Here is a 15,143-nt window from a genome sequence, read left to right on the forward strand (position 1 = left end):
CAAAGAATTAGGCGCACACCTCTAACAGGTAGATTACCTAGGACACCATACGACAGATCCTTCAAGAGCACATCTGATTCTCTAACACCAAAAACATTTCCTCCAGAAGTTATTTTCAACAAGCAACTCATACCCAAGATTTATTACCCAGTGGCTGGAGCCTGGCCAAGAACACAGAACAGAAGTAGTGTGGCGGGGAGAGAAAAAGCAGAGAGGGGAGGCCGCACATCTGAAATCCTCTGCTTGATCACTGCCAGCTTTCTTCACTTAGCACTATTGTTTCCCTCCTAATTTGCAGCTACATGCAGTTTCTACACAGGTTGCGGAATTTGCTCATTAGTGAGCAATAAAACACTCGCATTCAAACCCACAAGAGGCTGAGCACAAAGCCCCATGTAAGCAGGAGGCTCTGCCTCCCAAAGACTGGAGGACCCCAGCACAGCTGCTGGCAGATAAAAGCTTGCACCCTTTTCATGGGCTTAAGGGCCAGAACCACACAGGAGCAGTAATGTGGACAATTGCCTGTTCTCAACTTTTTTCTTCCCTCCTTTAGTGCAAAAGACTCCATGAGAGACAATGCCTAAGGCAAGCCCAAGAGCAAGAGATAACTATTGCTGTTGCAGGATGGATACCCTATTTCTATAACAGGCTGCCCAGGGAAGTGGTGGAGTCACCATCCCTGGAGGTATTTAAAAGACATGTAGATGAGGCCCTTAGGGACATGGTTTAGTGGACATGGTGTGTTGGGTTGACGGTTGGACACGATGATCTTAGAGGTCTTTTCCAACCTGTATGATTCTATGATTCTATGATTCTTTTTGCAGAAGGGAGTGGGGAGCAGGAGAAACTGGTTTAGCTATGAATAAGTAAGGTAAGCTCTGCACTCCGCTTCAGAAGTGAGCGCTTTGATAACTGAGCTAGGTAAATTACTCAACATGGATAGACATTGCAGATTTATTCATATTTCTTCTACATACAGAATTTGACAGGATCATGCAGTAATGCCTCACAACAGGTTCAGACTGTAGGTTGACCAACACACAATGCCTGCAGTGCAAATATCCCAGAAGCCTCAACATTAAGGAAAAATGAAAGCAGTTTCAAATGATTGTTTTACACAGTTCAAAGAACGTGAAGCTCTTTTGTGTTGTGGACAAGAAGCCAGAGCTCCAGCAGAACGGTTTTTGACAGCTCCAAATGCCTCTAGGCCCCAGAGATACTGTGCAGGCTGTGAAAATTCAAACGTCGACCCTATCTTGCTTTCCTGGCCACACACATCTCTCTGTAGAATTAAATAAACTCATGAAAACCAGAGAGAATTAAAATGCAGGGATTTAGCAGTGCTTCTCTGTTTATTTAGATATTGCCACTGCTATCCAGCGCACCTCCGTCTCACAAACTCCTTAATATACAAGGTTCCCTTCCTCAGATTTCACAGTGTAAAAAGAAAAGACCAAGCTATCTCAAGCCACGTAAAAGCAGAGGATGAAATGGGAGGCATTACTAGGAACAGGGAAGATGTGGAGAAAGCAGTTCTAGTTTGTGACCTCAGTATCATGGAGTCACTATCTGAGGAAACTGAACAGTTGCACTAACACTGAAAATACTGAAACAAAGGGAAGATTCCCCCTCCAATGACCCCCAAAAGAAGAAACAGAGGAGAGATTTCGGATGCTCTGGGAAATCCCAGTATTACTCGGCAAGTCATACAGTAACCGACATTTCTCAGAGCTGGAAAAACCATCTCTGTGGGGTTGGGACAGGGAGGTTCTTTACAGTAAGAGTCCTGCGCTAGTGGTACATCACCACCCCTGCACTTTTGACCACGTCATTAAAAGAAACATATGATCAGGAAAGAACATATCCCCCTCCTGGATACCTGCTCTCTCTCAAGGCATTTTCAATCAGCCCCAGGCTCAGGTATTGCAAAATCAAATCAAATTAACTCTGAACAGGCTATGCAGGTTGTCAGCTTCATTTTACCCACTAGTACATTCCCCGTCCAGAAGAGCCACAAGGCTGCCCGCCATTACATACCCAGCCAGACTGCACATGCTCCATGAGTTCTGGTGATCTCTTTCGGATCCGTTAGTGCACCATGGCCTGTATTAGTGTGACAGGGAGGGCAGACAGCCTCCTCCCATACAAGACTTTCTACAAAAATGTCTTGATGGTAGCTATCAGCCATCTGCTCTGGTTTGGCCTTACAACAGAGGCAGCCACGTTGGCGAAGAACTACCTTTGCCTCTTCTGCAGCAAGTTCAGAGCATGCCAGCGTGATAGGGAAGGAAACAGTAATAAAGGGGATTGAAGGGAGCTCTCTCACAGATGCAAGCTTTCGAAGAGCTTACAGAGAAATCTAAACTTGAAAATTTATTAAAATAATGGGAAATGAGCCCATAGTATTAATCGTTTACAAGACACACTGGAGAGCTGCAGTATGCAGCTGCAACTTAGCTAAGTAAGAACCCTTCCAGTTTGCGTGTTGCTGAGGCTTTTGAGAACTCAGCTTCTTGTAAGGGTAAACATGAGTGGCTTCACATCCACTCTGCTCCTAGGAAGTCATCAGGGATGCCGGTTCCTTTGGTGGAAGCAATAGCTAGGCTTTTCTGGAAAGTCTAGAGAGCACCTTGGCATGGGTGAAGAACAGACTAGAATGCTGTGATTTTTCAGTTATTTCCATTCAAAATAATTTATTGGAGGAATTAACCTCACTGACAGTGACTGACAAAGCAGCTGCTCTAGGCTCTTGTTTTTGCGTGTGCAATCATGTTTTTAAATAATTCTAATGTTTTTTTCCCTACGTATACCCTTTTAAAAATAATTTTAAAAATTGAAAGAGAATGACTATGGGAGAGAAATCAGGCTACGAGAAATCAGGAAAGGGAGCTACTTCAAGGAGAGAAGGCTTTAGGGTAAACATCTTCCTGTAGCACTCACTCACACATACAAGCCACGCTGATGCTGAATGGCAAGGCTTTTTTGTTTAGCAACAGATAACCAGCAGGTTATGCACATGAAAATAAAGTACACACTTTCCTGTTAAGCATCACAGACTAGGTTTTCAAAACTGTTGTATTTGTGTGACTATTTTCATCTAGCACTGTATGCCCACTTAAAATTTGAAGTGAGTGCAAGTACAAAATATTCTGTGCATAACAACAGGTTAAGATCCCTCTGCCAGACAAAATGAACTGGCCACACAAAAGCTTTCTCCTCTACTGTTCACCACTGTTGTTGCAATCCTGGTGCCACTGAAATCCTCAGAACTGTTGCTGAGGATTTCAGTACATCAGGAATTTACTTTAGAGTCTAAAGTGTAGATAAACACACTCTTGCTAGTCTACCTAGAACAGTTTAAAGGACATATTTCCCCTCCACTAAGCCATCTCAGTGGGGACATAACCGCTTCTACTCCATCTCCATGTAGTTAGGTTCATTGAAACCATCACTGGAGGTGGTTCAAGCTAACACAGCCAACCTTGAATCAAGCAGACTAGAAACATTCATATAGTACATTGTCATGGGATGGTAAAGTCTTAAATTTTCCCAGCTCCATCCATAATAACTTATTTGTCTATACTTGTCTTGATCTAAGAATAATTCTGAAGACAATTCTTCTTTTCTTGTACGACAACTATACAAAGCACAAATAAAGAAAATTAGATACTGTCAGCTTCTACATGAAGTAGCTAGTAAGTAAACACTTTCATTTGTGCAGTAGTGAGAAAAGATTTATACCTCCTTTTTGCTCTCCTTGTTTTGTTCAACTTCAATATCAATAGGGTTATTTCCATTTGCTTCCTCCATTTCATCCTCACTGGAAGACAAAAGCAAACAGTACTGTATTAGTTTGTGAGGCTCTCTTTTTCTATAAATAGCATGCTGAAAGAAATGCATGGATGCAATAGCAAGTGCAACAGCTTTCCTTAGTTTTATTCCCAGGGTGGTTTTTTAGGGGCTTGGGGTGGATTTTTTTGTTTTGGGTTTTTTGTTCATTTGTTTTTGGTTTAAGTCAAGAAATTCTTAATTGTAAAAATACTAGGGACCATGTCTTGTAAAGAAATACTTCTCAGTAGCGTACTTAGGCAAAATAAGTCCAGTCGGATGAAGGCAAGATATATGAAAATGATTACACAAGTTATCTTTTAAAGAACATGGGACATTGAGCATTTTAACTTTAGGCAAATCGAGACAAAAACAAAGACTTAGAATTACAGCAAGTAGCTAAAGCATGGATTTCATTCAACTCCTTAACATTTAGCAATAGTCATGCACAAGATGAACTCCCTCAAGAACAAGCATAAAGAAATGTTTGGGGTTTTGTTTGTTTGTTTGTTTTGGGGGGGGTGTTGTTTTGTTTGTTGGTTGGGGTGTGGTTTTTTGTTTGGTGTTTTTTGTTTTTTTCCCCCAGCGATAGCCTCACATTTCATTCTCCCCTGGAAAAGAAAAAGAGGTTATCAGTTACAGAATAATAATAGACATGAAATTGGGGCCATACTCAAAGTGACCTTGGCACACCTGGCCAGTTTGGCTTCATTGGAATTTTAATCAGACATTAAATCAAATATATTTTCACCATTTAGAATTTTTGTACAGTACACAACTAAAGTTAACTGCATCATTTGGGATGATGCCCAGAAACAGAAGAAATAAGCTGACCTAATCAAAGCTTTTTTTCTTTTTTTCTTTTTTCTTTTTTCTTTTTTTTTTTAAATCAAAAAATAAACCTGTTTTGTCATGTCAAACTTTATAGCCTGGGACGAGGAACTTCAGCTGGTGCAGGTATGTCACAGCGCCAGCGCAAGGCAGTTTTGTGCAGAGAAACCCCAGCAGAAGCTGTGCTACGCTGCCAGCTGTGCTGTAGCCAGCCGGGGTGCGTTCACACAGGAGCAGGGGACAGCAGGCACGGTGGGTGCTAGCGAGCATGGCTGCGGTACCGGTGCTCGCTCACGCCTGTCTCCCTGCTGCAGCGACGTCCTGTGCAGACATAGCCTAAGGCGGAACGTACTGCCGGGTGGCTTGAGGTGGCATCCGTCTCCACAAGAGCAGTTACTTGTACAAGCCATTCCTGCTCTCCCAACCTGCCTGGGTCACCAGCTGATTCACAAGATATTTAGTTTGTGTAATCACGATTCCAGGGAATAAACTCACAAGCACCCCCTCCCAGAGCTGCAAACACAAAGCCCCTTGCATACAACTAAGAACAGCTATTGAAAACCTGGTCCCAAATGCACTGGGAGCTATTTTAGTGACAATCTGAGGGGTTGGGGAATTTCCCTGCCTAGCCACAGAAGAGATATAGCAGTATTCGAGTGAGATACTTCAGTCTGCCTCTTCTCTTAACCCCATCTCCAAAAGAGCTTCCTTGTCTTCTCACTTAGGTTCAGATTTCAGCCTTTCTGCAAAGGCCAAACCCCCATGGGGTTCGCTGTGCTCATAGTTTGCTTGTCTGTTCCAGCAAGTTCCCTAGACATGAGCTAGATCAAAACCCACCTACTCATTTCTGCAGTTTTAGACATTGATCACTATTAACGGAAGAACATTTCTGAAGTTTTGCCAACACCCAATGGCACAGTACAACCTCAAAATCTGGGCACCCCAAACTCACCCAGCTTTGCTTCCACACTCCGCATGGCTGCACTGACAAATCCTTCAGGGGTGTAGGGGTTTGACTATTTTACATAATGGAGGGGAAGAAGGGAAATCCAGCCTCAAGCTGATGGCCTGGTGCTTAGCTTGCTGCATATGTAAACCAAATGATGCATTTCCAATCCAGCTGCCTTCCTCAAAGGTTGCAAAATTACAGCACATGGCAGCCCATACAGTTCTTTCCCAATCACCAGATGGTCTGAGGTGCTGCTTTTCCCAGCAAACAGGCATAGGTACCAGAGAGGTGTATTTCCAAATTGCAGTATTTCATTTATGAGCACAGAACAAAAATAGAGAGGTAGTATTAAGAGATCCTAAACTACATAGTACAAGACAAACACATACTCCTTATAAGAGATTTTTTCCCCCCTCATAAATTAGTAGCAAAATTTTAAAAAAAGCAGGATGGGGAGAAGAAAAATCAAGTCAGCCTTTGCAGAGAAGGGAAAAGAACAGAATGGAAAAAGAGACTCAGGTCAGAGAAAGCCAACCAAACACTGGACAAGTTGGCTGGTAGCATTCTCCCTAGCCCTGCCTGTTAAGCAAGCACTGCTGATCTAGTGGAGAGATGGGAGAGGTTGAGTGACTCATTGGTGTAGTACAGCTCAACCCTGGAAACACATTTCTCCCCCCTTTCCAAACAGGGCTCACTTATACGCACTGGAGCCAGTGAACAGCTCCCTGGGAAGTGCTAGAGCAACAACTCCTTTGAGGGAAAAGCTTTTGCAGAATTTTGCCCAATTACACTAGGAGTCTTCCAAAGCCAGGCACACCTCAAGTTTGGTTGGCAAAGACATTATTAACTGCATTTTAGAGCGGGTTGAGAAGGCACCTGCATCAAGCAGATGGAGTTGCTGCTGTTCAGAGGTCCGTCCGCCCACACGCACACACACACACACCTCAGGCCACCGTATTTCTGAGGCCCTGTCAGCTCCACAACTAGGCAAAGCGACCAAGTGGCAGATCTAACTGTACAGGTACTTCTAGCAATACACACACGGCCACTGGCTGGCCTACCTTCAAGGGTTTGCAAGGGTATCCAGGAGGGTGACTTGCAGACAAAGCTGCACAAGCAGGAGTCAAGCTCATCTGCTCAGTGGCTAGTGACCTCCAAACATCACCACCCTCACCTAAATCCTAATGCACCCAGCACTCCTTGGGACACCTCTGCCAGAGAACTCACCCTAAGTTCCCCTGTGCTACCCTCTTCTCAGTCACTTAAAAACAGAGTTTTCTAAGTAAAAGGCAGGGGAAGGGCCTGTGTGTGCATACACACAGGCTGAGGGGTGCTGCACTGGAGCCTGTTCCCCATCAGGTGCATGTTCTCACTCTACTGAGCATCACATGGAGGAAATAAAGGCAGATTTCTAGCTCCTTCATTACTTCCTTTTACTGTCCTGCTTATCAGCTTTTCTGGCTCTGCTGACAACAGTGCCAATCAGCTTGTAAACAGCTTTAATTTCATTTTCTGCACCCTCAAGCAGTATCAGAGAAAAAGCTTCTAGAGTGATGGTACGGTGACCACTGCACTAGATGGCAATCAGGAATTGCACAGTGTTGAAAAAGGGAGCACACCTAATTGCCGACAGATTCCTTTTGTCTTTAAGCAAAGCAAAACATGCAGAGCAGAGAAGAGGGGTGGGGAAAGAAGGTGTGGTACCAGGAAACATTTTGGGGAAAATCCTACGTCTAGTTTCTTACAAGCTAACAGGAGTCTCTGAGATAGTCTGAAGAAATCAATGTGCGTCAAATACACAGCCTTTCTGCTTGCAAACCTACCTTTCCTCACGTTCCCTTTTTTGTTTACGAGCATGACGGTCCATCACGCTAGTTTTAGTCCTTGTCTTCTTCCAGGAGTAGTAAAATTTCACCAGGCTGGCTATTGATTTGTCAGGAAGCTGTAAATTAAACATGTATCCTTTTATATGTTTATATGTAAAGTATCCCCAGGAGTTCACATACAATCGGTCTGTTTTTGTCAAGGAACATCTGATCTCTCTACGTTGGATTCTCTCACAGGCTCAAGCAAGGCAGTTCTGCAGCCTTTCCAAAAATTATCTATGGGGGAGTGTTTCAGGTTAGTGCCTACTATTTAGGACATCAAAATCTCTAAAAAGCATCTCAGCAAGCCTCCACTCACCAGCCAGGTAGCTGGTTCCCTTCAGAATAGAGGAACATAGCAAGAGCAAATCCAAAATGGGGCCTTGAAACTGAGATAACAGTTTTGAAAGCCAACACAGGCATGTGTAAGCAACCGCAGGAACTGCTGAATTGCAAGCTACATCCCAAGCACATATTTGATGTTTGGTTAGAAAGGCTTATTCACACCATTCACATGATGAAGTCTATTCAAAGGTCTCAACAAAAGATGTTTTCAAAAGGTGAAACATTACTGTATGGTGAACTGAGGATATAGGAAAACACAAGTCTCAATTTTTATTTTTTTGTCCTCTTACACTAATGTCATTGCCCTGTAGCTGTGAATGAAAAGGCTGCCTCCAGGAAGCATAAAACTACATTAGGACTAATTCTCTACTTCTGAGGTACTTTGCATGGATGTTCCTACAGAGGACTTCTACAAGGTAAAAGTCCAGCCTTTCTTGCTGAATAAAACATGTTTTAGATAAGTGTCTGATTCAGCTTGGAGGGCAGGATTGGTAGGAAGGAAAACAAAACTGTGAGCAAGAACTGTGAGCAAGAGCCAGATCTCTCTTATTCAGATACTGCAGTTTAAGTCTTCACTTGAGATAAGCCTGGTTCTCAGACTGCAGGTTGACTTTAGGTCCTAATAATGGATTGCGCTAGAACTACCACCCTGGCCCACAGCTGCACACAGGCATAAATCCATCTGCGCTGGCAAAGCACAGGTGCTACGTCGATGTTGTGTTGCCAATAGCCATGCAGCAGGCTGGTACGCTGGAATTGAAGATTTCCAGAACAACAGAACAAACTCAGGGACAAGGCTATTCGTGACAAACATCCACTTGGCTACAAACACATGCTAAGAGTGCCAAAATATCAGAACCAGCTCTGGTAAATAACATAACTCACTTTTCATTCTCTGGCTTCGATGATTTTCTCCCCTCAGTTCCAAGCTGCACTGGTGCTAACGGGGCAGCATATACAAACTAACAACTAACATGCTCCCGAGCCATTGATTCCTGTCCCCTGCTAAACACAAAGCTTCATGCTATTTAATTCCTTTCGTGCAGGGTGGCTTTTCTGGGAGCAACAGTAAAAAAATATCATTACCTAGGGAACAGTGCATGAGCTTGGCATCCCTGTATTGGAATGCACTTCACTCAGGGACAGACTCATGCTTCTGCACGTAAACCAAATTGAGAATTTCTTGCTCTGGCATTTAATCAAGCAACAGGACGGGCTTTATGTTCTCTTTTTTGTCCAGGACATTCCCTTCCCCTTTTTTCCCCCCCTATGTAAGAACAGATGAATAAAGAAGAAAACAGCTTCACCCTTCAGGAGTCCACAACTCTCCAGACTGTCTGTATCAGCTGTCCATAGTACGTGCAAGCCCCGCCATCTGACCCAAGGGAGTGGGAGACCTTAGGACTCCAAGAACATTTGGAAACAAATGCCAGTGAAGGAACATTCAAGGAGGACATGAGGAGAACGAGACTGTTCCTGCCACCCTTTTGAAGAGGGACCTGGCAGTTTTCCTTCATACTTGGGAGGCCAGTTGCCTTTCACTTTTCAGCATCATCAGTAACACAGACCTTCACATGTGCTTTAAAGAGGCTGAACAGACTCCAACAGCCTAGGCTCACTTCAAAGGGTCACAACAAACGTAACCAGGTCCTGCTGGAACTCTTGAGAGGCACTTTACTGAAGAAGAGTAAAGAACAAAGTCTGGTTCCCACCCAGGTGATGAACCACTTGAAGAAACTCTCAAGATAAAACTAATAAAAAATGTTTACATCCCATCCTCTCCCTCTTTTGAGAGAAAATTGCACACACCCCAGCGGTTCCCCTTCAGGCAGAAACCTACCCTTGAGGTTTTCAATCATAGTTTAAAAAAAATCATTACCAACCAAAAACAAAGGACTGAATGCTTGCAATGATGTATAAACCTCCACCACAGCATCCACTGACAGTCCCAAATCACATTAAGCACAGACTTCATAGTCAAATAAAATGAATTCCTAAAAAGCAGACTGTAAGAAAGGAAATCAGCTTTGCACAGAGATGATCTTTACTCTGTGTGTGCGTGGGCACGTATGTACAGACCATGCCTGAACTCCAGCTGAGACATAAACACTACCATAGCACACAGGGGACTGAAAACTGTAATTTCCAACAAAAAAAAAAATGCACAGTCAAAGTTTATCCTGAACCAGTAAAGCACTTCAGAAAAACACTTCTACAGAGACTCTGGAAACAATGTTGTTTCTTTCTATTCATGGTAATATTTTTCCTCTAACATCCCCTTTGGCCTGTTCTCTCCCAAGAGCATTAAACAGGAGTTCAGCACAATCAGCACTGAAGACGACAGTCCAACCTCCTCTTCTGCTTTTCCATTCCTCTGACACCACTTACCATCTGCTGGATCCTGTGAAAGGTTTTCCCATGGAAACTGAAGGCCTGTTCAAACAAGACCTTGTCTTCCACTGTCCACTCATCTGGGAATGGAGTAAAGTTTGGCAGATCTGCCAAAGACTTCTCAATGTTGTGCTTGTGCCAAAACAGCATCCCAAGGGCCTAGAAATAACAAGGACACCAAGGGGACAATTGTAATAACAAGAAACATTATTATATGCATGCAAAGGGAAAAAGCTACAGTATTTTTCTCAGGCAACACGTTAGACATAATATTAATTCTCAGCTACATCAGACACTTTTCTGTGTGCAAGAAACCTGGAATCTGACCCCCACCCTGCTAGGCTGCGAAGACCAACTTGAAATTCATCCAAACCACCCAGGTAGTAACGTAATAAGAGAGCAGCAGCAGAAAGTGGGGAGAGGAAGATTGAAGAAATGACTCCAACTTCACTGATCATGGTATGCACAGGAAAGCTAAGCAAAGACTTGGGAAGACTACCTAAAAAACAGGCTGGACTAAAAGGAAGCTTCTTGCTAGCACTAAACTCCCTTCATTTCCTGTGCAATTAAGAAGATGGTTTAGTTGATTGGGGGTTTAGGAGGCTCTTTCTGAGGAGGAGGGGGAAAAGGGGGAGAGAATGAGGGAAGAACTGGAAGAAGGAAAGGCAGAGAGCATGCACAACCTTGACTTGCTGCTAAGATGTTCCTGGCCCGAAGGAGGAACAAATCTCACTCATTTTGGGGGCTACTCATCTGTTCCCTTCAGAGACACCTCGTTTCACTGTTGCATTCTCTAATTCTCAGTTCCACAGATAAAGTGCATGCGCTGCACTTCACCACCTGCAAACTGTTCTCCTCCCGCCATCTGAGACGCTCGCTCACCCTTCTCCCAAGGGTGCGCAGGCCCTGTGTGTTATGACACATCACTACATTTGGCATGCCAGCGACCACTGCAAGTCATTTTGGGAAGGCCTGACTCTGCAGAGCTAGAAACCAGCCTTTCGCAACGGCTGTAAAGTGAAAACAATCCCTAACATGCTGAGTAAAACATCAGAGTAACCTGCTCATCATATGCAAACTCAGCTCGGGTTTCGCAGCCACAGTTGCCCTCATCTAGTAGTTTCACCCTGGTCGCTCAGAGCTACAAAATCCCTCCAAATTCGGGGTTTCCCCATTATGCTTTGCTATGCAAAAAGCAGTTCCTTTATGGGATCTTGCTCCCCTGAGATTCTGCAGAGAGCATGCATATAAATATTAGTGTTATCCAAGATCTTGTCCTGACCCTACTGGCCTCTCAGTGCTGCTCAGGCACCCTCCCCCTCCTTTTTGCCACCATGCAGAACAAGAAGTAGTCTTGGTTGCAGCAGAGTCACTCGAGAGGTCACAGGAGCCACAGAGCCACTTATCTCCATCCACTCTGGCAAGCATGGGGCCAAAGAAATTATTCTGCAGTCATGAAGGACCAAGTTTTCTCTCCCCTGCCATCCCTTTCAGCTTCAGATATGAGCTGTACCAAATATCCTTGTGAGAAAGCAAGGGAAAAAGAAGGAGGGAGACATTTGGGAGGGCAGGCTGGTGTTAAATACCACTAAGGTGCTAGCGAGGGCTGAGGGGACAGGTGCTTACACAAAGCAAAAGGAAAACAAAAAGGCTTTCCTTATAGGCTTGTTTAACAGGAGAGCAGTATTCCTTCTCCACCGCATGCTGCCCTAGGAGAGCTCTGCACTCATATACAGGCAAGTACACAGCTTTTCCAGCCTCCTTTGTCCCAGGGCATCTGACACAGGCTGGCAGGAGAGCACAGCTCACCTCCAGACTTGCTGTAGTGCTCCCAGAAGCCTGTGACTGCTACGGCTTCGCACAACCACCTACCGCAGTTTGCCAACACTAGCTAAAGTGGGCTTGCCCAGCCAGAGCTCTCTTGCCTGCTGGAGACTGCCCTTTGCCTGCCCTCAAGCTGGTGAGGCTGCAGGGACTCCCACCAGCAGCACAGCCCCGAGCCTCCAGCCATCATCCCACAGCAGCAGAGCCAACAATGGGGCACTCGGCCACAAGGAGAGAGAAAGGACAGAGATATGGGAGCCATGCATGGCACAGATGGGAAAGCCGCTGGGCAGAGGAGTGCCAGCATGCGTCCCAGCCGCCCTGCCAGACAGCTCACCTCTCCCTTTAACAAACTGGCACATCTTAATCTGCAAAAGTAGGTTTTGGGCAGGGGGCACAGATGGAAGAACGGGAATCTCTGTGCGATGACTGTCAGCCAAGCCACCCGCACAGGGGTCCAAAGAGACTGGCTGTCGGGGGGATGCATGCATAGGAAAGGGCTGCCTTGGCCAGCAAAGCCCAGAGACGGTGGCCAAATGCTAAAGTGAGCTCTGACTGGCTTCCAGGGAGTCCGTATCAGCTTGTCCACAGTTACCCAGCCAGCAGCAATTCTGATGATACCTGCTAAAGAGAGGGCGTCCGTCGGTGACACAACAAATCATCCTGATTTGAAAGCCCTGACACTTGTCCCTATAATACAAAACAGAGTACGTGCCTTCCAGCATGATAAAAGATTGGTCCTCTCCAGTTATTTCCTGGAAGTGCCTAGCTTAGCTGTCTAGGAAATCCCAAAGGACCTGGGAAACATGTTTAACTCCAGAGTATTATGTGAGAGTGCTAGGGAAGGAATAAGAAAATTTTCAGAAGGAGGGACATTTTTACAAGTTGCTTTACACTTTACATCCTGGCGTGGTGAGTCCCATAAGTTCTACTTCTGTACACAGAGGAGGGGAGAAAAATGGGGAGAAAGTCTTCGAGGAATGAGCGAGAGGTCTGTAATTCCAATATTAAAATGAATGCTAATCTCTGTTAGCCAAATCTAAGTTTTTCCAAACACGAGAATTCTTTTTTTTTTTAAAAAATCACAAGCTTCATTCTGATCAGTCTATACTCCCTAAAAAACACTTCTCCACTAAAATAATGAAAGCCATTTTTATTACCATGCAAAAATCTCTTTTGGCAAATATTATCCACAATATCCAATACTAGGATATACCCATCTCAACTGAAGTGAGCTACCATCCTTATTTTGATTCAAGTTCGCAGCCTTTTGGTGCCTTCCTGTTCCTTTTTTTTTTTTGCTGTTTTCTGCTCTTAGAAATTATAAATATCAAGTCTGATCATTCCTGGTTTTGCTGGAAATTTTGCTGGCTGTCTCAACTTCAATGTTCTTGTTCCACAAGAAGTCTTTTTGAGCATGAGTACCAACCACTGAAAGTCTGACTCAAAGATGACAGCAGAGTCATTTAAATAGAAATCCTTGCCCATCCAAATCGTTGGTTTCTATGCTCATGGCTTTTGCCTGAACAATTTCATAAACTTTCAAGTTTTCATAGAATTCCTTTGTAGAGACAGTACATATTTTGCCAATACAGTAAGCCATGAGATTCCCCACCTTCCCCTTCCAGGCAAGTATTAGTGCATAAGGAAACTCCACAGAATTCAGAAAAGCTTCCCAGGCACAGGTCTACTCATCTTCCCAGATGAGTGTTGAAATCGATGTTAGTTAAAACAGGGAAGATTAGTACACAATCTTAGACCATGTGGAGTAAAGGAGAGGTCTGCTCCTCAGACCAGGATTTCCATTCCTAGGCTAAAGGCGCTGGCTAACCTCAGGGACAGCTGGTGAAGTCATCCACTGCTACTGCACCGACATCTGAGATGCTCATCTATGAAATGCAAAATGATTTGCAGCACAATTTTAAGGTAAGTAACCGTGGATATTGGTTTGCCTCAGAAAAGCATATTATGATGGCTCAATAGCTCATTAATAACTGTCAAGACATCCATGAAGCAGAGATGGGGCAGTCAACTGGAAACTGCAATGCAATCAGGCAGCTGTCCAAAGACAAGCCAATCTTTTTAATGTTGTTTAGGGGTTCTGAAAGCGTTCAAGAGGTAGTCACCACAGGAAGCATAATACTCATGGCCAAACTCCATTAAAAATTACAATGGTTTTGTTTTTCTTCTTTTGACTCTTGATGTAAAACTAGGGGTGAACTCCATACGCCAGAGCACAGGTTGCTATTAGGAACAGTCAGTTCTAGGAGAAGTAGGAGAGGAGAAAACACAGATGGTACAGAAGGGAAGCAGCAGTTCTAGGCAGTCACTTTAAGTCATGTTTTAATACCTGCTGAAAAAGATTTTAAAATAAAGGAAGTATTCAAAGGGTTGTTACCTGTTCCATATTGTATCCATGCTTCTCTTTAGCAATGGCAATATATTCGTCCACTGAAAAACAAAGAGAAGACATAAGAGCATTTCATATAATGATCTCATCTCCTCTTCCCTTCCCCTTTCCAGTCTAAAACCCAGTCCTGCAGCTCTGACTTCAGTCATGGTCATTGCATCCTCCACAGAGAACTCTCATGAATAGCTGCTGTTTCCAACAATTTGGGAAAGGAAGGAAACAAAAGAAAAACAATAGTCACCAGACAAACTACTACATATTTTCCTTAACAAGCCTAAATGATGCATGATATCCAATCCAGTTCCAGCACTTCTGAAACATAGCATATAGTATTTCAGAACTTGTTCACCAGAACTATAGACATAACTGTCTCAGCTACTTTTTTTTTTTTTAAAATCCTCCAAAGCAGTTGTTTTCTTAAGAACAAAAATCCCTAGACAAAATCCATATGTTCCAATACTGCCAGACTCCTAGTATTGCACAACCACTGCAGATATCTTGGCGAATTTTTTAGCCCTTATGGCTCACCAATTTTCATCTTGGACCAAACCCCACCTCTATGTATTATTAGGCCCCCATGAGCTTTTAACCTTACAATGTGAAGATGCCCTGAGGAGTTATATTTTGTATAGATGGGACTAAAACCCAAATGTCTCTTTCAGTATGAGTGACTGAGCTTACATTATATCCAATGGCACCC

The 15,143-nt window shown here is 43.9% G+C and overlaps 1 protein-coding gene across 2 annotated transcripts in view; it reads right to left on the minus strand.

Annotated features, from left to right (window-relative positions):
- RCOR1 (REST corepressor 1) overlaps window positions 1-15,143 on the minus strand; it is an 85,847-nt gene that overhangs the window by 9,881 nt on the left and 60,823 nt on the right. For both annotated transcript variants that reach the window (XM_075151039.1, XM_075151040.1), the window contains 4 exons: window positions 14,432-14,484; window positions 10,207-10,368; window positions 7,432-7,550; window positions 3,742-3,820 (listed from right to left, as the gene is read on the minus strand). In XM_075151039.1, coding sequence (XP_075007140.1) covers window positions 3,742-3,820; window positions 7,432-7,550; window positions 10,207-10,368; window positions 14,432-14,484 — 413 coding nt within the window. The remainder of the gene's footprint in view (window positions 1-3,741; window positions 3,821-7,431; window positions 7,551-10,206; window positions 10,369-14,431; window positions 14,485-15,143) is intronic.

This window comes from Calonectris borealis, chromosome 5, assembly GCF_964195595.1.
Source record: "Calonectris borealis chromosome 5, bCalBor7.hap1.2, whole genome shotgun sequence".
Classification (NCBI taxonomy): Eukaryota; Metazoa; Chordata; class Aves; order Procellariiformes; family Procellariidae; genus Calonectris; species Calonectris borealis.